Below are 27,217 nucleotides of genomic sequence, written 5' to 3' on the forward strand. Positions count from 1 at the left end.
ATCTAGATTACACCGTAGTGATTTTTTTCAGCAGGGGTGGTGGCTGCAGTTTTCTCCAAAACTTCCAGTCCGAGAAAGCATGGGAATGTAGCAAAGTAACTTCAAAATAACTTAAATTAGACTAACTGAACACATTCGACAATAGTTGTAAAAGCTATACCAACAAGTCAGTCAGACACGTTATTCAAAGACTTTCTACTGAGTTTTGTAGCAACTAAGATTAATTTCGGACAAAGACAGACTGAATAGCTAGCTACTACTGTAGCTAGCCAGTTAGCTACAACGTTAGTAAACGAAAGGGTCAGACAGACTCCTCTGCGACGCAATGCAGGCCATAAAGTGTGTCGTCGTTGGGGACGGGTAAGTTGATAAAAGTTCAGCTTTAGCTACTTACTCATAGTCATGTGTATCTAATTATACAATTTAATGTCCTTTTTAAACTTCACGCTAACTGATCATGATATTAAGAGGTAGCAAGCAGGTGTGTGCGTGTGAGTAAATCATGAATGAGCATAGACTCAAACTATTTCCTGGAACGTAAAACGATCACCGAAAGTTTTATATGTGTACAGTTAAACTTTGTGTGTGACTTGCTTCTTAATTGTGCTTAAATTACTCGTTATAATGATCGCACACTAGCAAGCGCTAAACTGCTAAATTATGGAATTGTTTGCCGTCGCTATTTTTAGGGTTGGATGCAGTTTAAATCCTTTAATTCCAGCAAATAGCCTGAGCCCGGTATTACAAGCCAACTGGTTTTCAAACCTACTGGTTTCCCAGCTGTGCGTTCACCTGTCTGCCTCTATCACCCGATTCGTCACAAATTCACACAACATATTAAAGCCAAATCAAGATGCCAAATCAAGAAGTTACCTGAAAGCCAAGGTGATTAATAAGTAAGCTACGTAACTGATTTGATGACGTTCTATGAGCTAGAATAGCTCGCAGTGTAAAGCAATGGGCCTTTGGTATATTATTACGTGTTTTACTCCAGTGCCATCCAATCTCTCTTCATGCCAGCCTGCAAATGTTTTATTTTGTCTCCATTTATTTTGTCGTGAATGGTAATGTAGTGCGCACGTAGCCTATAGTCTACTTGTTTATTCAGCGCAGCAAATATGAGATCCGACTGGAAAATCGCCAGTAATATGTTTGTGAATTTGTGACAAATCTGGTGATAAAGGCTAGCCTGGCTGCCAGCCCAACTTCTCTCCGCCCCAAAAAAAATTTGGTCGGGAAGTTGGGTCTGGAGGGTCTCGTATTGGGGACCAACTACAGAAAACCAGAATCTGGGCGAACCAATTAAATTGCCGGGCGGGCTTTATAGGATGATGGACAGATGATCAACAGTAACGTAATCACCCACGTCACAAAAGAGCGTTTAAGTTGAATTCGTTTTGAACAAACATGGCTACCGCTGGAGATCTGGGATGTTATGATTCTGCCATCGAGTCTGTTTTAGAAGACATCGACAGCGCATTAATTTTGAAAGAGGAACAGAGAGACGCAATCAAGGCATTTGTCAATGGAAAATATGTTTTTGCCGTCCTTCCTACGGGATTCGGTAAAAGTTTAATTTATCAGCTGGCCCCGATGGAGTTGTAGGCTAATCCTAAACGGAGAACCTGTTCGTATATCCATTGCCCTTTATTGTTTCGCTCAAAAAGGTTGACGTGTGAACAAGTACTCTCCCTACCCTTAAATTAATTTTACAACACCGGCAAAAATCGTTTGTATTAATTCTTCAAGCATACTTCAAGTCTGCTTGTAGTTTAGTTCTGTTGACAACAACTATGCGGTGCTTAACATACGTCACATACTCTGTTGCTCTGATTGGTTGTAGATCTATCCAATTGAGTGAAGAGGCATTTGTTTTCCAGGCTCGTTTGAAACACGCCCTGTAGTCAAAGCCCAACGGAGAGTTCTCAGACTCATATTCTGACTAGAATGATGTGTGACAACGTCAGGCTAGATAAAGGCAGACTGATAGGTGAACGTAGGGATGGGCGAACGATGCCTTGTGAAGTTTTGGTGGTTTCTTCCGGATTGCTCCGAACCAAAGAGCCGAACTATTGGCGCATTGAAATTGGAGAGCACAGTGACATCTAGTGGTCAGTTAAAATTATGGCAGCCGTTTAAACCAACTGAATGCGATGTACCAGTAGTTTCTGGCGGTACTTAGCCTCCAGTGTTTCCCACACATAGACTAATTTGTGACGGTGCGCCACAGAATCAACACCGGCCGCCACACATTGCGTTTCGTAAAAAAAAATTTTTTATCGCTATTTAGGTTAAAACACGCAGCGTATTCGTTCAGTTGCATTTCCTTTCCCCTGTCCTCCCTCCGTCTTTCTGTCACTCATGCGTCTTTCCCACATATGCACACTGTCACAACGTCAGCACACGTTAGCAACAATGCATACATGTTGTTCTAGTAAAACCGACAGCTATATCAGCGAGCCTTCAGCATTAGTGCCGTAGCTAAAAGTCGAGGAAAGTTGAGGCTACTTTTCGCTAGGTACCTTACTCACATTTACATTTAGTCATTTAGCAGACGCTCTTATCCAGAGCGACTTACAGTACTCGAAGTTTCCCCTTCGTTCTTTTAGTGAGAAGTCTCAAGAGCTAGCTACTTACTCGGCGTCATGGAGCCGACCAATTAAATAGTTGTTTAGCACTAGCGTTGCTACATGCATAATGCAGAAATGATATGTTAGTTGTTAATTTGTGAAGGTGTGAATCATTTGGGATTAATATTTAATGTAACAAATTATTAACAAATTAACTGTGTAACAAATTATTAACGAAGGAATAATTCGCCCCCGGTCTGATAACCCCCACCCCTCCCCGCCACACTTAGATTTCTAATCTGTGGGAAACACTGGCCTCGTTAATTATTCAATGTCGTTCATTTTTGTAAGGCTACGTGATGGTCTAATTATCGTGTTAATTCATTAAAACCATACATGTGTATTTGAGAACTGTGTAATTTTCATACAATAAATATGTTTTACTGTGATGTACTGGTCTACACCACACTTTGTAATGTTCTGCAAACAGTATAAGGGCGGTAGAATGCTTAAGTGTATGGAAGTATTAAATGACTGCTGATACAGAGTGGTAGCTTACGCAACCACTCTGCTTATATAGCTGTCTCATTCCTTACATTTGTGATATGTATTGTGAATCGGGGGAATACTTGTGGGGGTGTGCTTGTGCAATATAAAAAGGCAGTGTACCATAACAGGGTTCAGGGGAATCGCTTTCTTACTCCGGTAGCATCCATACTCTATCGTCTTTTACTTTCTGCTCTTCTGCTAATCATTCTCAACTGTACTACTCTTCTGCTGCTGAACTATACTCTTATGCTAATATAACCTACTTCTCGTCTGCTAATGATACGTAGGACCGGTGATCGCCCTCTTATTGGCTCTGGTCTGTTGTCTGATCTTTGTCACACCCCAAAATGTACATCCAGACCAGCCCGAGGTAGCGTCGATCTCCGATACTAGTTTAGCTGCGCGCTGCTCTGTGTAGGGTACTTATAAGGAATTACAAAGAAGAAAGTTTTGAATTATAACAAGGATATTGAAATAGACCACGGTCGTAAATGCTGTGTTCCAGGCTGTACAGGGAAGGCTAACACTCACAGTCTTCCCAAGGAGCCAAATATTCGACAGGCATGGCTGCTGTTGTCTATGAGAAGATCCCGGCGAAGTTCGACACTCATTCATTCATTTGCTCCGAACATTTCACCCAAGACAGTTTTGACAACCTTGGACAATTTCAAGCAGGATTTGCTAGGAAGCTGAACCTGGAAAGAGGTGCTGTTCCGACCGTATGCTCATTGCAACCGCAAGCTATAAGGACAGTATGATGTTGTGCTAACAGTTATTAGCAATGCTAACGTGTCCTGTATATAGCATACCAGGTAGAATGCTAAATACGTTTCTACACACATCAAATGACTAGCTGGACTAGCTGTAGTCGGCATTAGAAGGGAAGCTTCCGAAAAAATAGCCAGAAAATGAAACGGCAGTCTGGCTTATTGCTAACGCCTGTCTAGATCAGTGGTTCTCAATCCTGGTCCTCGGGACCCCCTGCCCTGCATGTTTTAGACGTTTCCCTCCTCAAACACACCTGATTCAAATAAATGGGCCTGATAACGACCCATTCATTTGAATCAGGTGTGTTGGAGCAGGGAAATGTCTAAAACATGCAGGGCAGGGGGTCCCGAGGACCAAGATTGAGAACCACTGGTCTAGATAATCTATTTGAAAGAACTGGAGAAAGGCAAGTGCTAGATATAGGATACGGTAGCATTGCTAGTAACTGTTACTAGTAACACCTAAACTGTAGGCATGTAAACTAGTTTAGCTTGCTCACGCAAGAGCATAGGTAGAATGTGTGATAATTTAGCCTAGTTTATTGGCAATGGGGCTAACGTTGTTTCATGTTCCTGGGTGTGTTTCATTCAAATAAATAACTTGTGTTATTTAAATCTACAATTCCCGATGCATCTTTGTCCAGATCTTTGTCATATTATTTTTCAGCAAGATATCTAGAGCTAGCTAACTGAAGCCGAGTAGAATCAATATGGCCGGGTTTCCCAGATTAGTTAAGAAGCTCTTAACGAATCTGGGAAACCCGGCCAATATGGTTTGGTTGCTAAACTGTAGCCTAACGTTCTACCCACCTAAGTCAATCCAGTTTGCTTCAACAACAGAAGTGGAAACAAGTAATGCTATCATTTCAAATAATATGTAGTCAATCTGTTGAAAACAGTGTTGTGTAGACACAATAGATTTATTTGCGGGTTTTTATTTCAAGTCTACAGCTTCGGTGTTTCAGTGAGTGCTGCTGTTGGCTGTGTTGCGTTTTTGCTCCCCAGCTTCACTCGTTGAAAACCAACCAATCAGCGCACAGCTTATCTAAATATTAATGAGCATACAATAAAAGGAGAAAAGCTAGTGTTTTTTCCTGGGAACATTTCAGAGGATCTATCAGGGGGCATAGAACAGCACCCGGGCCATTTTCAACCCAACCAATGTTACATACCCTATTCGGAGACCTTAAGCAACAGTGTGAAATACCCCCAAAACCCAGTCAATCGCCCTGAGAAGAAGACCCAGAGAAACACAAACATCCAACGAAAAGAAATCCCAGACGTTTTTGGAATCCCTGCCGGACGCATTTTTTAGGTCTTGAAAAGAGGACATGTCCGGGTAAAAGAGGACGTCTGGTCACCCTATGTGTTAAAAAACAAGTTAAGTCTTATATTTTCAATTTCAGCATTAAAACTGAAATGAACTGAACTATGAACGCGTTCAGAATTTAAATGGTGAACTATGAACGTGAACGATTCATATTGACTTGTATGAACTGAACTTTGAACGAGTTTATGAGAGGTGTGAACGTGCACAACACTGTTGCTATGCACATTTGACAGCTGTCAAGGGAAGTGGCCTTTTTGCCTCGGATTCACGTCTTTCGTAGCACTCCGCAAGTAGTCCGGTAACTTTTCAACCCCAGCGTACTCTGTTGCTTAGCGACGTCAGCTGATTTGAAGCTTAAAGAATGTTCAAAGTCTATGAAGTTTAACGTCTTTGGCGAACTATTTCTCTGCTGATCAACAATACGAATGGTAACAAATACATTGTAAAAAGACATACTGTGTTAAGTTATTTTTGTTGGCAAGTAGCCGTGTAATAAGCGGGATAATGTACATTGTTTGAAAGCGTCAGAAATTAGAATGTTTCTTTTGTAATGGATAATGTATAGAACGCCGGTCATTATTGGGAAAATAAGCCCCTACAGGACGAAACAAAACCCCTTCGCTTCACGTCGGGGTGCTGTTCGCCCTGTCGATACTGCGCCAACTTCTTTCTTTTTTTTTCAACTTCCTCTCAACTTTGAAGAGCTCATTGATGAGTTTGCATTGAGAAAGAGCAGAAAATTGACCTTTTAATATCACTGATGTGATGATGGTGAGTCACATATTTAAACTGATCATATTTATAGAGTGGTTCTGTGGACTTTAAAGCACTGATGTGTGTGTCAGTGCACCTGGCGTGGGTTTGTGTGCGTGTCATGATGTGCGTCGGGGCAATATAGGGGCCTCATCCTGTTAATTAGCCCCAGGCCTCAAAATGTCTTAATCCGGCCCTGGTTGTCGTGTCAACCCATTATTAAACTGAGCATATCGATTTTTATTCCATCATTGAACTTAGCATTTTAATTGTTTAACAGAATGGCTGATGTTTGACACTGTCATATTATATGATTTGACCTTGGCTGAAAATTGAAGATTCTATAACTAAGCTAGCGTAGCTAATAGAAGTATAGAATAGCAATGGAAACATTTAAATATGTATACATACTGTATATGGTGTGCAGCATTATAGAAAATTATATAAAAGAACATTTATTTAAACTAGAAAGTGCATTTCCTGCAGAAAATGCGTTGGAAAGCTGAAATTAATTTTAAAAAATTGCTGAAAATACAGAAATGAGTAAATACCCGCAAGCTGCATTTACTCAGAACCCTGTTCTGAGGATTTCTAAAATGTTTTTCATTCATTTTACCTGCTTAACCGGTTTGGACACCTCATTGCTGCTTGCAGCTATATTTTGAATCTAAATTTGTTAATTCCTAAAACACACAAGAGGACACTATTTAAAAGGATATTTTTTTAAATGTCTTCTCGGGGAACATGCCCCCAGACGCCCCTAGTTTTGCTGGGTCACAGGAAAAATTATAGGTTTTATCTAGGGGCTTAGCCCCTCCAAAAGTGGGAACCTAGATTCGCCCCTGCTTAAACTGACATTTATTCACAACGTGATTACAAACAAAGGATTTTCTCCCTTCTCACTTTTTGACACAGGTTGACTTTAAAATGATGCAACTTCAGTTGTGATAAAGATATCTGAACGATTTAAACAGATATGTATCCAGGAGAGTTTGTATAATATGTATAATACCCTGAAAGTAAAATGTTCATGATGTGAAGAGTTTACGCGGGCCGCCACTGTTTATAATAACCGAAGTCTGAATTGTAATCATAGGGTGTCATTTATTTACATGGTTCTTCATATGAAAATAATTAACCATTATTAACCACTATATTTACTCAGAGTATTGAAATGCAAATGTGGCTACCTATTGACTTCAGTTATTACAATTAATGATATGCGCCACTAGGAGGCGCTGAAAACAACACAACGATGCGTCTACAATGGTGGCTCATGTGCACGCTTAAATTCAGTTACTCTAAGTAGAATAATTTGGTACTAATTTATTACATGTGTACTAAATTCTGCTTTACATTACAGTCACACCATTACACTATATGCAACATAATGTCAGAGAATGTCTTATATAGGGAAAACTACCACTCTCGGGAAACTTCCGGGCTCTGAACTGGTAGCAGTTCCATGTGAGGGCGCAGAATGAATGGAGGTCTATGGAGCTATACCCCTCAAAATCCACTTTTCTCAGGATATAATTTTTTGTCTAGTAATTTGAATTCGAAAGGGGAGGCCAAAAAATACACACTGCTGGCTGTTAGATTTAAAGTCGCCTTTCTGTTCTAAAAAGCCTTTGAAAATGTCATTGACGTCATACACATCGTACGACCAAAACTACTGCCTTACGGCAAGCTCTGGTCACTTCCTTTTCTCTCTCAAGGCATCGACAACACAGCTGACAGGTTAGGCTCTCCCTGTCAATACACATGCTAGAAAGAGTTTTGACTTGCTTATGATGTTGCCAATGCTCTGACATTCTGATTCCGCTTCCGATGCCATCAAGCAGGAGCTCTGGTCGTATTAGTCCTTCACCATAATCAGCATTCATTAGCAGAATGCTAGCGTGTTATGGGCAACAATGACTCACGCTGTAAGAAATCAAAAGGACATAGGTACTCGTTCATTCAACTTTCGACCTATAATCCATGTTGAACATGCAAAAACTACAATCAAATTGGAGATTTCTCAACGACAATCAGACGAAACATTAGACACATTTAGCCGTTTAGCTCCATAGACTCCCATTCAACATGCACTCGCTCGCGATCACCCCCAGTGGAACTCAGATGGAACTGCAGCCAAATCCGGTACAATGGGGCTTAATGGGGAGTGGCAAGGCTCTCCTTAAACAGGCTCTGATAATGTCTAAATCGACTACTTTGTTTGGTGAGCTTGTAGTGAAACATCAAAAGTATGGTTTGGAGTCTGTTAGCACAAACAGATTAACTTATATTTAATAAACACAAGTATATAGCCTATTCTAAAATGGCCGCGGGGCAGTTACACGACAGTAAACAAAAGCTGCAAGACACTCAATGCAACTGCCACGAGACACTTGCATACTACTATCAACAGAACAGTAACTGTCATATGCCAGGAGAGGCACTGGCACGTACCACTAGCCACTGTCTAGGACCAGTGGAGGCGCTGGAATGTGCCACTGTCACGTGGCAGTAAAGGCACTGGCATGTACCTCTAGCCAATGTCACGTACCACTCGCTCCACTGGAACGTATCACTCGCTACAGTACAGTTTCGGTTCTAACCGCTACTGATTGATCCTTATCTACGTTGTCCTTGTCAAATTGGTGCTGGGTGTCATACATCACCCTGTGCTTTTCAACTTCGAGAATTAATTTTAGGTTGTCCAACTCCGAATTTCTCGCTGATGTTGTGTGCAACGCGTGACAATTCGTTTCTCTCAAACAAACAACTACGGGCATGCTGGCTCAACAGATAAATCCTTTTATTTCCATTAGTTTTTATCAGGGTAACCACATGGAACGGCCGTTCGTTACCAACATTGTGTAGTTAGGCTTTATATAGAGTGAATATTGTACTTAGGCCTCAAGTAATATTTAAAAAATAATTATAAAGTGTACAACTTTACAAATGTTCACCGTAGTAAAATCTTAGAAAACATGCATATATTTTCAATACATCTTTAGTTTACACCCCGTTATGTGCAATTAGCCTACTACTCTTTTTGTCTTTGTCTTAATCCGTTGCATTTTTTCATACATAAGGAGCTTTGATTTGGTGACATACGTTTTATGTAGTCTTGATTTGGGTTGTTTACAATGGTCATTTATATTTGAAAGGATAAATCGAATTCTTCAAGTAAATTGTAGCAAACCGTAGTCAACTTTAATAAACTAAAACGTAATTTCCCAACAACACAATTGTGGCTAGAGAAATTGCTGAGTGGCTAGAAACTTTGGAAAACCACTAGCCACAGTGGCTGGTGAGCAAAAATGTTAATGTCAAGCGCTGGAAACATGGTTTTGTATTCAAATATCAAATAATATGGTGTCTTTATCATCCTGAAGCCGATTTCGCAAACGTCTCGCGAAAAAATTAAACGAGCTGCCGAAACGATCCCCGGCAGTCGCAGCGCTGCGAAGCCAGTGTGGTCGGCCCCATTTGATAACATGGGCGCCGAAAGAAAAAGGCGGCGCTTCCAGGCGCTTTGCAGAAGATCGCAGGCAGTGTGTCCTAGGCCTGACGCGTTGCAGTTACCGTAACACACATACCCAATGTTTAATACAGGCTAGCAAAGTGAGTTATGAGTGATATCGTTTTCTTGTCCATGGTGTTTTGGTATACCATGCCAGAGCAAGTCAGCCATGATCACTCTTTTGGATACCCATATATCGCAGCGGTTACTACTTTTTATGCAGATCGGGCAAATCTGTGCTTAGGCTACAGGACGATTTGTGTTGTTACCACCCCTATTGTATTTAGTTTCAACACCTAAAATATTGACAGTCGATTTTGTTGACATGGCTCAACTCCACCTGGTTCTGTATTTAATTAAAAAAAATGTTTTAATCTTTTCCTATTTATTTTCTCCGTTGACACATCTGGGCTACAGGAAGGTTCTGTGTCTTATTGTAAGGCAATAATAAATACCCCAATGTCCTCAACGAGCGATGTCATTCCACCATTCCAGGGCATTTAGGCGTGCCTTACAAGACGTTGTTTGTCATCTCACTTTCCATCCAGAGTTTGCCAACCTTGTAAATACAATCGTTTGATGCCAGGTTACCCGATTAAGCAGTTGGTAGCTTTTAATGATCACGTGTCAGCAAGGGTTTGTTTGTTTCTTGTCCACAAAACTTGATTGTTTACTATCATGAGTTTTACACATCAAGAGATAAGGTTTTATTCTATGGTCTGTTTTGCCCAATACGTTAACTGTTTGTTTTTTTTAACAGCAGGGATGTGCTTGACCTCCATAACATTCCAGCTGTTTAAGCACTGACTCCACTTCTTGTCAGTTTAAGGACACACACACACAGGTGGATGGGAAGAAAAAAAAAAGAAACACTGCATAAGTAGGAGGGGGGGATCAAACACATATATTTATATTGTTTGAATGCAGATGTTTTATCATGCATTGGCTAGACCTTAATGCAGTTTTTCTTAACTGAAGCGATGTGTGCTGATCCAAATATGTTTCAGTTGTCTTTATACTTTTACACACCGTGTATGGGACTGCGATCAATTAGCTCCATAAGCTTATGTGTCTTGTTGACACTGATTGATTTTCCTTTCTCCCCTCCTGTCCAGAGCGGTGGGTAAGACATGCCTGCTTATAAGCTACACCACCAATGCCTTTCCAGGAGAGTACATTCCCACAGTGTGAGTAGTCCTACCACCACACTGCACCACACCTCTCCCCACCCTTTCCCATAAACGGTGTTTCCCCATGCAATTATATTATGCAAGGCATGGGGGGAATGTTTCATATGTGCGAATAGAGTATTTAGGATCCTGGAATTAAGATCCTGGTTTGACAGTATGTGTCTTGCTCAAGGTAATATTGCGGGGTAATCCAGATAGACTTTTAGCAGATATTAAGACCCGGGAGTGTCTGTTGACATCCAGTATCAACTGGTTGAGAAACTGGTTTTGAGAAGCCTCTAGATCTGTTTCATGAAGGGAATGTGGTGGGTCATTCACAATATGAAAAAACAAAAACATTTGCAAGAGGTGAGTACTTATATAAACTTTTGTGAACATTCAATGCAAATGGCAGAAACACTGCTATTTGCTTGTACATGTACTTGTGGAATTATCTGTACTCCTCAAATTCAATAGTTTATTAAAATGTTTCATGCTCACACTCATTTCCACTGACTCGCTTACAGGTTTGACAACTACTCTGCCAATGTGATGGTGGATGGTAAGCCGGTCAACCTGGGTCTCTGGGATACAGCAGGACAGGAAGATTATGACAGACTTCGTCCTTTGTCCTACCCACAGACTGTGAGATGACAATTTTTGTAAACTCTCTTTCTTGAAATGTGTATGTCATCAAAATTACTTTTAATGATGGGCTAACAAAACACTGGAGTTTCAGATGAGAACCCCCGATACCGTGTAATGATGAGAAGAAAGTTTTCTGGGCTTTGGTGTTGAGATGTACCCTCTTTGACTCAACAGGATGTCTTCCTGATCTGTTTTTCTCTGGTGAGCCCTGCCTCATTTGAGAACGTCCGTGCCAAGGTATAGGCAATTTTTCAGTTGCATGAAAACTCCTCTCCCAACTTATTGTCACGCCAGTCACAGACCTGTGCTTCAGTACCATATGATTTTGAATGATGTAACAGCCTTGCACTCTCTGTAGCTGTGCATAAATGGGCCGTTAAAGTAAACATAGATGAATGCCCTTTGAATTGAATGACTCTTATTTAACAATGTAGATTATTACAATTACGTATTGCGCATGTGCAGTGTATTGTACATTGTCAGTCAAGAGTCATAAACAAACTATGCGAGCGATTCGAGGGAGTGGCTTATTTGAGTGATTTGTAACATGGTTTTACTGCAGTGGTACCCAGAGGTTCGCCACCACTGTCCCAACACACCCATCATCCTGGTGGGCACCAAGCTGGACCTGAGGGATGACAAGGACACAATTGAGAAGCTCAAGGAGAAGAAGCTCACCCCCATTACCTACCCACAAGGCCTGGCTATGGCCAAGGAGATTGGTTAGTGTCACCGTAACGATTACTTAGTAATGTTTCAATGGTCATATATGTGACCTTTTGAATCAACTTTATGCAGTGAAAATGTACAGATATAAAGAATTGTTTCTATGTATGTGTTCTATGATCTCATCCTACCTGTCGGGAAGATCCTACCAGGTCTCCTCGGGAGGCAAACTGTCAGACCCTTGCCAGCTCTCCATGGGTGTCCCACAGGGCTCCGTCCTTGGACCCCTCCTCTTCTCTCTGTATACCACCTCACTTGGACCAATCATCACCTCCCATGGTTTCTCCTACCACTGCTACGCTGACGACACGCAGCTGTACCTGTCGTTCCCCCGACTGATCCGGGGATCTCAGCTAGGATTGAGGCCTGCCTCGCAGACATCTCCGCCTGGATGACCGAGCACCACCTCCAGCTGAACCTTGCCAAAACGGAACGTCTCATCATCCCGGCCAAACCCTCCATCTCCCACGACCTCTCAATCACCTTGGGATTTGCGACGGTGACCCCCTCATCCTCTGCCAGGAACCTTGGGGTTACCAAGGATGACGAGCTCTCCCTCACGGCCCACAATGCTGCGGTCTCCCGGTCGTGTAGATTCACCCTCTACAACATCCGGAAGATCAGGAGATACCTGTCTGAGCACTCCACCCAGCTGCTTGTCCAAGCACTTGTCCTCTCCAAGTTGGACTACTGCAACTCGCTGCTCGCCGGTCTCCCAGCATGCGCAACCCGCCCTCTTCAGAGGATTGAGAACGCAGCGGCCCGCCTGGTCTACAATCTACCCAGACGCTACCATGTTACCCCGCTCCTCATCTCCCTCCACTGGCTACCCATAACGGCCCGCATCAGATTCAAGACCCTGGTACTGACCTTCCGAGCAGTGAACGGGACCGCACCCGACTACATCAAGTCTCTCCTGCAGCCTTACACCCCCACCCGCCACCTACGGTCTTCTTCAGACAACCGCCTGGTGGTCCCACCGCTCAAGACCACCCGGTCCCAACACAAGCTCTTCTCCCCAGTGGTGGAATCAACTCCCCACCTCCATCAGAGACACAGACCGTCTCTCCACCTTCAAGAGAAGGCTCAAGACGCACTTGTTCCGGGAGTACAACGGTACTTAGGAATGGTTTGCTGAACCCAACACTAGTTTCCCCAAGGATCACAATGACTCTTGCTTAGGATGTTGCTATTGTTGGTTAGTGGTAGCTGATTTAAACTGTTGTATTCTATTTTAGTTAATCCAATTTTTTATTGCTTTCCTACAGGTACACTTGCACTTAGAGATTCATGTTGTGTAATTGTAACTTGCTTAACTACATGCTTTTATGGTTTCTTCCCTTTAGCACTTATTTTTTGGTTGTTCACAATGTGTACTTCTTGTTTTTGGCTACCCGCAATGCTTTGGGGGCTATCTTGTTGTTATTATCATTGACCTATGCACTTTGTAAAGCTCTCTCTTGGAAGTCGCTTTGGATAAAAGCGTCTGCTAAATGAATAAATGTAAATGTGTGTAATCTCTGTCTTAAAAAGTATTACTCCTCCCAGTGGGATAGTGATAGTAATGTTTTGTGGACCGTAATGAAACCTTGGTTAAATCCGTAAATATCTCTCTGGTTCCTAAGGGGCAGTCAAGTATCTGGAGTGCTCAGCCCTGACCCAGCGAGGCCTGAAAACGGTGTTTGACGAGGCGATACGGGCCGTTCTCTGCCCCCCGCCCGTGAAGAAGAGGAGGAGAAAGTGCTCCCTGCTCTAAGACTCCCCTACAGAGGAGGTATCAGGACTGGGGGTCTAGCTCAGTGGGGTGGGTGAGGGTGAAGGGGGAGATACAGGAAACACAGACACAAAAACAATTTACTTCAAATTATTTCTTGGCTACATGCTCTAACACATAACGCTTTCTTTTGTAAAATTGGGTTTTCGAAAAGGGCTGAATCTGAGTCCCCAGTCCTTTCATTTAACACAATGAACAAACAGATGTACACTAATAAATTCCTGAGGCCTTCATGGATTTGAACTTTTGTTAACATGATCATGGAAAGTTTTTAGATTTGTGTTCTTCCACTGGTAGTTACTATTGTTTGTTTACAGTCTTTAGTTTTGTTTTGAGTGGAAAGCCTTGTTGCCAAAATGCATTCTGCATATATTAAAAGTTGTAGAGTTTTACAATTACACAGCAGACAGCAGTGGCACTTGCTGTGTCTCCTTGAAGTTTACACCTCAAACGTACAGCAAAAGTTTGGCAAGATGCACAGAAGCCTGTGGTTAAAATGTCCTAGTATTCATTTACAGTTTGTAAGAGACAGTATGTAAAAGACTTCATAAATGAGGAACCTTAAAGACGACAGCAACATGTTGAAGAGGCTGTCTTTCGTCTCCGTAATCCTGATGTTCCACACAGCTTTTTAAAGGTGACAAACGTTTCCATTTAGAGCACAGTGAGTCACATAAGTCCATGTATCATAAAGTCAATGAGGCAGGGGGGACGACGATGACATACATTTTGGGGCAACTCATGACTGGTTAAATCGAACAACATGTCTGCTTTGTGTTTGTGCCAACTGTGCCGTTTGTGCCAACTGTGCTGTTAAGTCATCCAAAAGGCCTGTCGTGCAGTATTCCAAGAGAATATCCCCCCCAGCACATTTTAACTGTCAGTCAAAAACATGCCACCCCTTATAGAACATTCTCAGTTTAGCTTAAACTGAAATGTTTACGAAATGTAATGCCTGTAACTCTTTACAATGATATTTGATGCTAGGACTGTTTGGGTATAAAGAGACTAAATGAGGGCACCTTTAAATGGTGTTTGGGTATCTTTTTTATTTTTATTTTTTTAAACATGTACAATTTGCATTAGCATCTGTACTGCATAACAAACTTCAGGAAGGAAGGCACCTAAATCACAAGTTCTAAATGGTTTTACGAAGCTACTCTCAAAAATGATATAATCTATAATCATCCTTGGTTATAACCATGTGAATTAGCTATTTGCTTCATTATTCTCAGAAGTTACACATCACTCACTGTATTTTGAAACTAACACTTCGAATATTACTGTTCAGTACCTCCTATAAATGATTAACACTACCTTAATCTCACTTAGTCTAGATATATTTGTAATTAATGCTTTTAGCATGCAACAGATTAAAGAAGTAGAATTGCTACATTGATATATTTTTGCATATTTACATATTTGAAATGTTAGACGAGGGTTAAAAGTAAATGAGGTTAACTGTTTTATTCAGGCATCGGGCTGTACTTCCTCTTTTAGCCAATGTGACCTTTTGGTTTTATGGATAATGCCATTGACACTTTTTTTGAGGAAGCCAGTACATTTTAATAAAACTTTTTATTGACTAAATCCATCACTTTTCAAAAAGAAGTCTTATTTCACAACTACATTTTATAAACCCATAATATTTTACAACAGGCAAATCAAACACTCCAAATATGGCAATAAATATAAACAAACCACAGCCCACTAGAAGTAAAATGTGCAATGCCCACTTTGTATCTGATCAGTTGCGTTATTGGTGGCCATGATGCAAAAGTACGGATTTTCAGGCATCAATAAATCGTAAGAGCTTTCCTGAAGTTGTTGGTATACTAAAAAAAAAAAAAAAAACACAAAAACCAACATTACATATACATTTAATAATATCCCAGACAATAACTACAAGTACCCTTTTCTAATTCATAATATTATGTCTATAGAAATATTAACACAGTATCCTGTCTCACCATTCTACGAGCTCTGCACCAATGATGTCATGGATGTGGTATTTCATTTGGAATTTGACCTGTGAGTTTGTGCGTCGTTCCTCTAGGTCTGCCTTTAAGATTTTGCTATATTTGGATTTCTTGACCATTCCAAGTACAGATTTACGGCCTGGGGAGGGAAGGGGGATTGAAAGAGAGATTAGGAAACAATGCTCAATTAGCAAAGAACTACAGAATTTATACTGTCACACAGTATATTAAAGGGTATTTATTGGGGTGCTCTTTCTATGGACAATGGTAATCATATAGTCAAGGGTTCATAACTAGTGTTTTCACCACCCACCCTGTATTAAGTATTTGGTAAATCTGCCGGAGTTTGGAATGGAGAGCCACCAGCTGCCTGCATCTCTCACAGTCAAAACCCCTGACTTCACTAGTTGCCTGCAAGGTAAGAATGATGAGAGATGTGTTAGAAGTGGAAGCACACAAATAGAAGTCAGACATTCTCTAATGGAAACTTTTAAAAGTTACTTTTTATTAGTGTGTGCCAATGGTACACCTCTACTTATTTTAAATTATTTAAAACACATTTAAGACAGACAAAAAAGCCCAAAATAATATCCCTGTAATAACGAGTGCTCCAAGTAAAGGGTACATTCGTTATTGTTTTCATACGTTATCTCTGAATCTGTGAAAAGAAACTCCTTCAGCATCTTGTCTTTGTTGAAGCTAAGGTCTGAGCAGGCAGGCAACACTTTCTCTAGAAACTTTTCCACTGTCCCTTGGGTCACTCTTCCCCTCTCGCCTGTCAAGACCTTGGCCTTGTAGTCTGTCGTGAACACCAGTCCAAATGCATCTGCGTCAAAGCCTAGCTGGAACATCAGAAGCTCCCCCTGTTCCCTCAATTCACTCTGTAAAGGAGAGGCAAAAAATTATGAGAAGTGGTTTTCTTGAGTTGTAATAAAACCTAAATTGATCCACAATCACAATTTGGGTTTTGTGACTTTAAACCAAACGTGAACTGCTCTAAGAGAAATCGTCTGTTGCTTGCCAACTGTCGGTCCACCAAAGTCTTGTCATTGTGCATGCTGTAGAGTTGGTGTTTAAGGACAATTTGAGGCAGGCTGTCATTGAAGAGCTTCCGAGGGAAGAGAGTCATTAGGTACTGCAATGAGGCTCTGACGTTAAGAGGTCCATCTGGACAATACAAATACACAGAAGAAAAAAATTAAATACACAGAATAGATTAAAAGTGTCTTCTAGAGTGGAAAAAAACTCTGATCAAGATGATCAAATACATACCATCTTCATCACTGTCAGCTCCAAACGTCGCAGTCCCAATTCTTCGTTTCTTGACTCTGAAAGTGTCCGATATAAGTGCTCTTTTTCTATTCATAACGAATGATAGAAGTGGGTTGAGAACTATCTAGTCAGTAACAGTTTGAAAGAACGCAATGCAATATCAGCTCATTTAGTAGCCTATCTATAAACAATTACACATACATATCTGATACGATCGTACCATTGCTCTGGAAGGTTAGGTAATTATAGTAATGAGATCGTTTTTCAAAAACAAACCTCGGCCACCAACAGTTTCTCTTCTTCTGCCTTTAAGTTTGGAATGCTGCAACTGAGTGTTACCACCCTGTGGCCAGGAAGAACTACGACACACGGGAATTACTGCTAACTACGAGCTGAACTGTTCGAGGTAAGTAGTGAGTCCAATCTTGTATATGTCACAATGTACAGACACATACAGGACGATATTTACTACCATGTAGTTCACAAGGAGCTCGTTTTCATCACGTTTTCAGTAGGAGCTCGAGTCACAAGTTAACCAGCTAACACAATAATACACAGCACAGTTCGAGCCAGTGTAGCTAGCTAGCACTAGCACTACGCCTAGAAAGAAAAGATGAGCTGTATATGTAGCTAGTTATAACGATGCTATCTAGCAACCTTGCCTGGTGTGGGGGCAAGTTCTTTAGTTTTCCAACAAACGTTACTTTATTAATATTACAAGCTAATAGTGATGGGCAAATCGAGGCTTTTCGAAACACCGAGACAATTGAAACATTGGAGTCGGGGCCTTGAAACGCTCGAAACCTTTACTCAACAGCGACATCTGCTGGCAACTACGAATATGGCATAACTAACAGTGTTAAAGCAAATTCCACATCCAGATCTTAAGGATCTTTGTGGTTGATCGGAATTATTGCCGTCCTTCAATGCATATATTGTGTTAACGAATACGGGAGAGATGGGTTTCATTTAACAATACAAATAAGCCCAAAATATGATTTTCGAACAGTTTGAGACGATAGACTCAGTGTACGGTTGTTACAAGAGCTATGTAGCCTATAACGTTCTCTAACTGTCTCAAACTCACAATCTCACTTTCCTATATTTGATTGGCTTAGAGATGGTTTTGGGAGCTGTTATCCCGCCTCCTTCTACAGAGACACAAAACTTTTTTTTACAAGTTACAAATCTTTTCTACAAGTACACAAATAATTTTTTACAGAGCTCCATCTCCTGGCACTAATTTCATGCCATAGTCTCACGCATTCAAAACCATTGTGGCTTTGCCGCCTCATTTTATACCCCGACTATGGAGGATTATAGGGGCCAAAACTAAATAAATAAATACTTGGATAAATAAATAATTTTATAACACAAGCTTAAATAAATGACACAAAATATATAAATGTTACATGTATTTGTGTGTGTATATATATATATGTTTACGTTTTCATGTGTTTACATTTATTCATTTATACTTACATTTATTCATTTATACTTACATTTATTTATTTATACTTACATTTATTTATTTATAATTACATTTATGTATTTATACTTACATTTATCCACGGTGAAACTTCCTGCAGCAAAATAAATCTGTCGTCCCCCCGTCACAAAGTCAGGGGGCGGGTCAAAGCCTCTGATTGGTGAATGAACAGTATTACACACCAGGCAGGCTCAACCAGTCGATCAAGCTCTCTTCAAGCTAGAGGGATCCTCTATCGCCTCACTCTACAGCTGCTAGGGGTGTGCGACACTGCACGATGTGGCATAGATCCGATACCAAGGAGTAAATACAGGGCCAGTATTGCCAATACCGATACTTTGGGCTTAGAAAAGCAGTGGAGGGGCAAAGTGAGTTTGAGCGAAGTTAGACAGTGTTTGCACAACCACTATGATGTAAAGGGTGTTGTGTACTCAGTGTGGAATGAAACTTAAGTATGATGATGATGATGATGATGATTTACTTTATTGATCCCCAATGGGGAAACTGGTTTGCCACCATAGTCTGTACAATATACAAAACAGGAATACAGTAACAACATAAAACAAGCATAGTCACAGGGGGAGTGTGGTCCACTACCACAGTAAAAATAGAAGGTTAAAACAGGGAATACATAACATACAAATAAGCAATGTGCAGTAATACAATCAAATCAAATCAAATCAGCAGTCATGATTAAAAAGCCTAGCTGCTGCAGGAACAAAAGACCTCCTGAATCTCTCTGTAGAGCACTTTGGTAACAGGAAGTATCGATATTATCACGCTATCAATCAGGCTATTGATACCAACGTTGGTATCAATAGTTGCCGGGTTTCCCAACCCGGCCACTGTCGGTCTTAAGATCGATATGCCCACCCCTATGCTGTATCATCTCGCTGAGGATCGTGAACACATTTTCATTGATGTCTGTGTCAGTTAGGGCCAATATCGTTCCTATAATTTCAGCGAAGCTCTCAATATGATGTAAAAAAAAGTGAACTGGCAGGTGCCTCCATCTCTTCAGCTTCCGCCAACATTTCGACCACTGTAGCATTCAATATTTCATTCATTGAATCCGCACAAGGTGCTGCCACCTTGGAATAGTCAAAAGCAGTCGATTCAAGTTGAACCACCAATCAGAGGCTTTGACCCGCCCCCTGACTTTGTGACAGGGGGACGACAGATTTATTTTGCTGCAGGAAGTTTCACCGTGGATAAATGTAAGTATAAATACATAAATGTAAGTATAAATAAATAAATGTAAGTATAAATAAATAAATGTAAGTATAAATGAATAAATGTAAGTATAAATGAATAAATGTAAACACATGAAAACGTAAACATATATATATATATATATACACACAAATACATGTAACATTTATATATTTTGTGTCATTTATTTAAGCTTTGTGTTATATAATTATTTATTTATCCAAGTATTTATTTATTTAGTTTTGGCCCCTATAATCCTCCATATCCGACACGTCAGAGTCTTTTGGCAAGTACGAGACAGGTTTCGTTCAAGATCACTTGTCAACACTTTGACACGTGACCTGAAGTTTTTTTTAAACCCGTCTCGAAACGTTGGCTGTTTATCAATCCACGTTTTTTTCCGTTCTTGTGAACTCGTTTGACGTCATCTTTTATTGCCCAAGTACGGTTCCAATCCAAAGAACACAAGTCACCAAGAACGCCAAAAATACCCGGAAATGTTTCAACCGAACTCGTAAAACAAATGCCTCTTCGCTCAGTTGGGTAGACCTATAACCAATCAAAGCAACGCATTGTTGTTTGATGAAAACGAATTCAACCCAAGCGCTCTTCGTGACGTTGTTGATTACGTTACTGTTGATCATCTGTCCATCATCGTATAAAGCCCACCCTGGCAATTTCATTGGTCCGTCCCGATTCTGGTTTTCTGATTACATTTGATTGGTATATGATATACTTTTTCCGCAAATGAGCTACTCCAGACCCAACTTCCCGACCCAATTTTTTTGTGGGCGGGGATAAGTTGGGCTGGCAGCCAGGCTAACGAAAGACGTGAATCCGAAGCAAAAAGGCCACCTCACTTGACAGCCGTCAAATATGTATAGCAACGGTCTCATATGAGAAACGTATTCACCGCAGAACGTTGGGAAGCCTCATTCAAGTGGATGGAGCATTCTACAGCATTAAGAACAGCCGTGTAATAAGACATATTACAGTTTAGCCATAGCTATGGCATTGAAGACAGTACTGTCAACACTTTGACACGTGACCTGAAGTTTTTTTTAAACCCGTCTCGAAACGTTGGCTGTTTATCAATCCACGTTTTTTTCCGTTCTTGTGAACTCGTTTGACGTCATCTTTTATTGCCCAAGTACGGTTCCAATCCAAAGAACACAAGTCACCAAGAACGCCAAAAATACCCGGAAATGTTCCTGATCCGCCCCTTTTATCGAGGATGCATCAGATGGTGACTTGACCAGCGAGAACGCTTCTGATTTCCCAGAAGTCATTGCAAGATGTCAAGCGAGGCGGACAAACCTCACAACTGTAATTTTTTACTTTTCATATTTCAGCTTAACGGTACGTGCAAATCAGCATCTGAATTAAAATGTGACGAGAAATAAGCAGTTCAGTTGCTGAAAATGTTTTTTATTGATGAAACGGCTAATTTGTAAATTTGCTCCGACTTGTCGATAACCTAGCTAGCATCTCAGTGCAGTGCAGACACTAGGTACTGTAAGTTAGCAAGGGCTACAGAAAACGTAAAATTACAGGTAGACGGACCATTTTTTAGCTTTGTTATCTAGCCTAGTCTTTGTAGTTAGTCAGTGTTATCATAATGCTGCGAGTCCAGGAAAACCCTAACCATCTCAATTCATTCTCCGTCCTTGAGTCCTTGCAAGACAATTCTTGCAAGGACGCTTGCAAGAAGGTTCTTCAAAAAAAATTACTCGCGTTCTCAGCGTTCTTCGGATTGAAAAACAGCCGTTGTTCCGATGCAGTGAGTGTTGAATGTGTCGGGACGGTATCGACACCTTAGTACCGAGCAGCCCATCACTACAAGCTAAGCTGAGTACAGTATTACATATACTAAAATTGGTGTTTCCCGCATATGCAGGTAGCTAGCAACACTACTGTAGTGCTAAATAACTATTAAACTGTTCGGCTCCATGACGCCGTGTAAGTAGCTAGCCCCTGAGACTTATCACCAAAAGAACGAAGGAGAACCTTCGATGAAAACATTTTCGTTGGTATCTAGCGAAAAGTAGCCTACATTTTCCTAGACTTTTAGCTAGCTACGGCACTAATGCAGAAGGAACGCTGATATCGCTGTTTTACGAGAACGTCGTATCTATGCGTCATTGCTAACGTGTGCTGACATTGTACACGCCCAATGTCCAATGTTATTAGGCTTGGTCTGAAGATAATCTGTGACAAATGAGGTGAAGATTAGACACACTTTGTAAGAAGAGTAGAAATTTCAGTAATTCAAAATGTGCAAAAACAAGGGTGTGCTTGCTTGTGTCGGTTGCAGGTGGGTCCGTTTTCCCTTCTAGTGATATTGTCAAGCATGTAGCCTACTCATATTGCATAATTCATTAAGAACACATTTTGAAACAAGGAACCCCCTTTGAAGCAAGCTACTGTAACAACGTTGTCACTGGCAGTATTTCAGATGAAATTGCGATTCAAATAGTACCGTCTGCTAACTGAAAATAAGCCCCCCAAAATGTAAATAAGTTTGATATTAATTTAGGGGGACATGGCTAATTCAAAAGCAGTTTGCTAGAGGCAAGCTAGCTGCTGTTTGCTATCCACACTTCACTGATTGTTTGAAAGCACCGGAAATGAGAATGTGGGAAAATAAGCCCCGACAGGGCGAACAGCTTTTGTTTCGCCCTGAAGGGGCTTATTTTCCCGATAATGACCGGCGCTCTATACATTATCCCGCTTATTACACGGCTACTTGCCAACAAAAATAACTTAACACAGTATGTCTTTTTACAATGTATTTGTTACCATTCGTATTGTAGATCAGCAGAGAAATAGTTTGCCAAAGACGTTGAACTTCATAGACTTTGAACATTCTTTGGGCTTCAAATCAGCTGACGTCGCTAAGCAACAGAGTACGCTGGGGTTGAAAAGTTACCGTAATACTTGCGGAGTGCTACGAAAGACTAGCCTGACGTTGTCATACTCATAATTCTAGTCAGAATATTAATCTGATAACTCTCCGTTGGGCTGTGACTATGGGGCGCGTTTCAACCGAACTCGTAAAACAAATGCCTCTTCGCTCAGTTGGGTAGACCTATAACCAATCAAAGCAACGCATTGTTGTTTGATGAAAACGAATTCAACCCAAGCGCTCTTCGTGACGTTGTTGATTACGTTACTGTCCATCATCTGTCCATCATCGTATAAAGCCCACCCTGGCAATTTCATTGGTCCGTCCCGATTCTGGTTTTCTGATTACATTTGATTGGTATATGATATACTTTTTCCGCAAATGAGCTACTCCAGACCCAACTTCCCGACCCAATTTTTTTGTGGGCGGGGATAAGTTGGGCTGGCAGCCAGGCTAACGAAAGACGTGAATCCGAAGCAAAAAGGCCACCTCACTTGACAGCCGTCAAATATGTATAGCAACGGTCTCATATGAGAAACGTATTCACCGCAGAACGTTGGGAAGCCTCATTCAAGTGGATGGAACATTCTACAGCATTAAGAACAGCCGTGTAATAAGACATAATACAGTTTAGCCATAGCTATGGCATTGAAGACAGTACTGTAGCCTACTACTACACACTGCCATTGGGTGAGCCGAGTCTGTGACTCTGAGGCTAACGTCAAAACAAGACGTGGTTTCACTCAAATTCCAAGTTTTACACAAATAACAAAAATATGCGGACCTGCTGGCTTTCTTCGCAATCGCCATATCTTTAAAACACTGCTCTCCATTTGGATGTAGAATTGACCCTGGTACGAAATTAAGAAAATACTCATCAGACGCAGATGGACACTGTTGTCGACGAGTGTTGACACTCGTCGACAACACTGTTGTTACTGCCGGAATCGTCAATGGAGGCTCTCACGTAGCAAACAAATCAAAGTTTTTACAGCAACCTACATTCAAATCTCACCACCTGGCTGTTTTCACAATAGTCATATCGTCATAACATTTCCCTCTTTCAGTTTTTTCGTATAAAATTGAACTATAAAATTAGCTACGAAAATACTACTATGATGCTTTCTAGCATGGCTGCCGCCTAAAAGACAAGGCGGTCTCACGGGCGACCTGCACTCGCTCAAATTACAAAGACTTTCACAACCTAAATCAAAAATCCGAGATGGCAGTTCCACTCGAAATCGTTCTCTCAACAAAATCCAATGGTTGGACATTTTTGGGGGTGGTATTTTTCACTCATAATCCAAGCTCCAACTTGCGTGCTAGAACGTTTCTCACGTTTTATGCATGCGTTGTTGCTAACGTGTGTTGACGTGGTGACGTAACTAGCAGTACCCTTCGTCGATTAAAGGCACTTTTCGCCACAAAAACGTTGTAACCTCCTAAACTGTGCAACGGAACGTAAATCCCAATACAAGGAACTCAATCGCTACCAAGACTAAACTTTTGACACCGATGTTGTGTATGTAGTCCAAATATTGACTGAGCCTTAGGGGGGCAAAAATAAATAATAATAAATATATATGTGAGATAACAATGGTTGTAAAAAATGTACCCAACTACAGAGGGTACAATTTCTGGGGAAATTGTAGGGTGTGCTTGCTTGTCGGTTGCAGAGGGGTCCGTTTTTTAATGAAATTTTTACAACTGATATTTCAGTATATTTTATTAAAAAAAATGCATACTTATTATTTATAAAGATTACATAGATTTTAAAGCATATTTTTTTGCTGCTCATTTACAACTCACAATACTAAGAGTGAATAGTACAATTAAATAGTTGTCTTCTCATTTCCCCCTGCAAGAGGGAATGGTGATCAGCAGCCTCATAGTTGAATCAAAACAAATACATTTGGCAGACCGGTGTAAAAATGGACCTAATCTCTATGGCTTAAACGTCCTTTTTAGTTTTTCCCTTCTCGTGATACTTTCAGGCATTTAGCCTACTCATATTGCATTCATTCATTAATAAAGAACCCCCTTTGAAGATTATTCCTACAACGACGTTACCGGCAATACAGTAGCTATCTCAGATGAAATCGCTATTCAAACAGTATCCTACTGTAGTTCTACCATCTGCTAACTGAAAATATGCCCCCAAAAACTTAAATAAGCTTGACATTTATTCAGTGGAAAATCGCTCATTCATAAAAAGCTAATTGGTAATGATCATTGTCAGTAACAACACAAAATGCGATGTAGCCCTGTGTGGAGAAGCTGCCCCGGTAAATTGTATTACTACAGTTAAGGGTGGAACGGTACATGTATTCGTACCGAACCGTACGGTACGGTGCATTAAATTACACGGAGAATACGCGGTATAAAAATAAATCAAACTTGCGTGCAATTTAATTAATGTAGCCTAATGTGGAACTACTGTTAGATACTCGTGTTCTTTAGGAACACCTAATCTGTAGATCCGAAAACTCTGAAACTGATTGTCGCCGTCACCTGTGTAGCCGAACTGTGCCTGAGTGAGTCAGAGATAGCTAGCGACACACACGAGCTAGAGGACCTGCCGACTTCGGTTTCCCAGCCACTTAACGCTACTTTAGTACAGGCGAGAGAGTAGTGGATAGGACAAGGACTTAGTGAGGAGGTATTCTATGCACTTAATAAATAAGAGATGCTGTGTTTTCAGTTTTATAACTCTTATTTCGTTTACAAGTTATGGAGTCTGGAGTTTATGTGGGGTACTTACTGTTTACTACTTTACACACTTCATGCTGTTGCAGCTAGCTCAGGGGAGAGACTGTAGGTGATACAGCCTGAGACATACACAATAAAAAAATTTTTGCTGTAAGTTCTCAGTGCTTCAGACAGTTTTTTGAGACAGGTAGGGCGATAAAATTCTACTCGTAGCCTAATCGCGCATGTGCGACCTACAAATGTGGAATGTATTGGGTGTGCACAACAACAGTACATGTTAGCAACGACTCATAGATACCACAATCTGGATAAGAGCGTCTTCTAAATAAATGACTAATGCACGTTCTAGTAAGAAAGCGATATCAGCGAGCCCTCAGCATTGGTACCGCAGCTAAAAGTAAAGTTAGGCTATTTTTTGCTATACCTAGACTACGAAAATGTCTGAATACTTATTTAGCACTAGCGTTGCTGCTACTGTACTGTATCCCTGCCTGTGTTTGCACTGTTGCTCAGCAAGTAGCCTATCGTGGATGGTAGGAGGACTGATCAACAAGCGCATCATACATTTAAGACATTTAGCTAAGACCTGCATGTACATTAGTTAGTCTAGAGCCCTGCTCCTGCATTTTTGTTTAGCTTTTCCCTCCATTGTACCGAACTCGTACCGAACCGTGATGTCTGAACCGCGGTATGAACCGAACCGTGACTTCAGTGAACCGTTCCACCCCTACTTGACAACATACCTGGCAATCAGTCTGTTTAGTTCTGCCTGGCTTAGAGACTGGAAATACTTCTGTTTAAAATCAAGCCTGGGCTGTTTTGATGAAGTGGCTCCGACTGCTTGATCAGCGGAGCTAGCACTGGGTTCTTTCACGATTAGCTTTGTTGAAGCGTGTTGTTTTACTAGGTGCTTGTGAAGATTATAGTTACTATTCTTCGCAGTGGATAAAGTTCTCGCACCTGCACACAAACTACAACTAACCAGTATATTTGTATCCTTGATCTGGACAAGGGAAAAATAATGTTGATATTTCCATGACACAAAGCTTGCACAGTCCGAAATGTCGGCCATTGTTTGGGCTGGTCTAAAATGCGGAGTGATTCATTCATACAGAAGAAAAGTAGCGAGAAAAAAGTAATGAGTAACGAGCCCATTTCAATTTCAGTAATGTAACTGCGTTATTTAATTGAAAAAAGTAATGAGGTACATTACTAGTTACTGCCAAAAGTAGTGGAGTTACAGTAACGCGTTACTTTGTAACACGTTATTCCCAACACTGGTCGGGAAAAGGCATCTGTAACAGAACTATATGGAAGACCCCTTTCCAGCTCCAGCTGCAGTTGTTGTTCACAGGTTGAAAAACTGTGTGGGATAGACAGTTATATATTGCTAGGTGAGATGTTAGGTTATTTGCCTCTTTTCGTTTCCACTTGTTTTATACAATGTTGACATACCGGCTCGGTCACGTTAATTGGCTCTCATCTCATTCCGCTTAAAGACAAAATGTTCCCACACCGGAGCTGAAGATTGCGGCTTTGAAACCAAGTCAATTTTTACTTGTTCTTCCTAGCTAGCTGTAGATTTTACAAAACAGAACACTTTATAACACAGTGAGTTCACGCCTTCTCTTCACCTGTCGGTGTCCGTCTGTGTGTGTGGAGACGCTAGTCCCGCCTACGCTTTTGACACAGAAAGTGTTGGTGACATTCGTTCTTTTGTAAAAATCAATATAATCATTATTTGTTATTATAAAAATGATCAGTTGCAATATATCGCAGCACCCAAAATTATTGCGCTAATTTCTATATACCGTCCGATAAAGGCCGATTTATACTTCTCCGACTCCATTA

At 40.9% G+C, this 27,217-nt stretch overlaps 3 protein-coding genes across 7 annotated transcripts in view; 2 read left to right on the forward strand and 1 right to left on the reverse strand.

The window, feature by feature from the left end:
- On the forward strand, positions 1-15,390 carry LOC124465527 (ras-related C3 botulinum toxin substrate 1). The gene is made up of 6 exons (XM_047017364.1): positions 1-360; positions 10,599-10,670; positions 11,180-11,297; positions 11,475-11,537; positions 11,863-12,022; positions 13,652-15,390. The coding sequence occupies exons 1-6, from the start codon at positions 326-328 to the stop codon at positions 13,780-13,782; spliced, it is 579 nt and encodes a 192-aa protein (XP_046873320.1). The 5' UTR covers positions 1-325; the 3' UTR covers positions 13,783-15,390.
- Positions 14,125-17,404, reverse strand: LOC124465526 (serine/threonine-protein kinase 19-like). 4 transcript variants are annotated; one of them, XM_047017361.1, is made up of 7 exons: positions 17,328-17,404; positions 17,052-17,137; positions 16,801-16,946; positions 16,425-16,660; positions 16,093-16,190; positions 15,771-15,918; positions 14,125-15,635 (listed from the first exon to the last, which is right to left on the reverse strand). In XM_047017361.1, exons 3-7 carry the CDS (start codon positions 16,906-16,908, stop codon positions 15,590-15,592), a joined length of 636 nt encoding a protein of 211 aa, XP_046873317.1. In that variant the 5' UTR covers positions 16,909-16,946; positions 17,052-17,137; positions 17,328-17,404; the 3' UTR covers positions 14,125-15,589. The 4 variants fall into 4 exon arrangements, with proteins under 4 accessions (XP_046873317.1, XP_046873319.1, XP_046873318.1 ...); XM_047017363.1 differs by having other exon boundaries at positions 17,272-17,366; XM_047017362.1 differs by having other exon boundaries at positions 17,052-17,107; positions 17,272-17,364.
- Positions 17,371-27,217, forward strand: part of dxo (decapping exoribonuclease) — a 23,111-nt gene continuing 13,264 nt past the window's right edge. Inside the window, exon 1 of one of the 2 annotated variants that reach the window (XM_047017356.1) lies at positions 17,371-17,457. The gene's annotated coding sequence lies outside the window, so the exon portion shown is untranslated. The remainder of the gene's footprint in view (positions 17,458-27,217) is intronic. The other variant, XM_047017355.1, reaches the window with a different exon arrangement.

This window comes from Hypomesus transpacificus, unplaced genomic scaffold, assembly GCF_021917145.1.
Source record: "Hypomesus transpacificus isolate Combined female unplaced genomic scaffold, fHypTra1 scaffold_52, whole genome shotgun sequence".
NCBI classification, from domain to species: Eukaryota; Metazoa; Chordata; class Actinopteri; order Osmeriformes; family Osmeridae; genus Hypomesus; species Hypomesus transpacificus.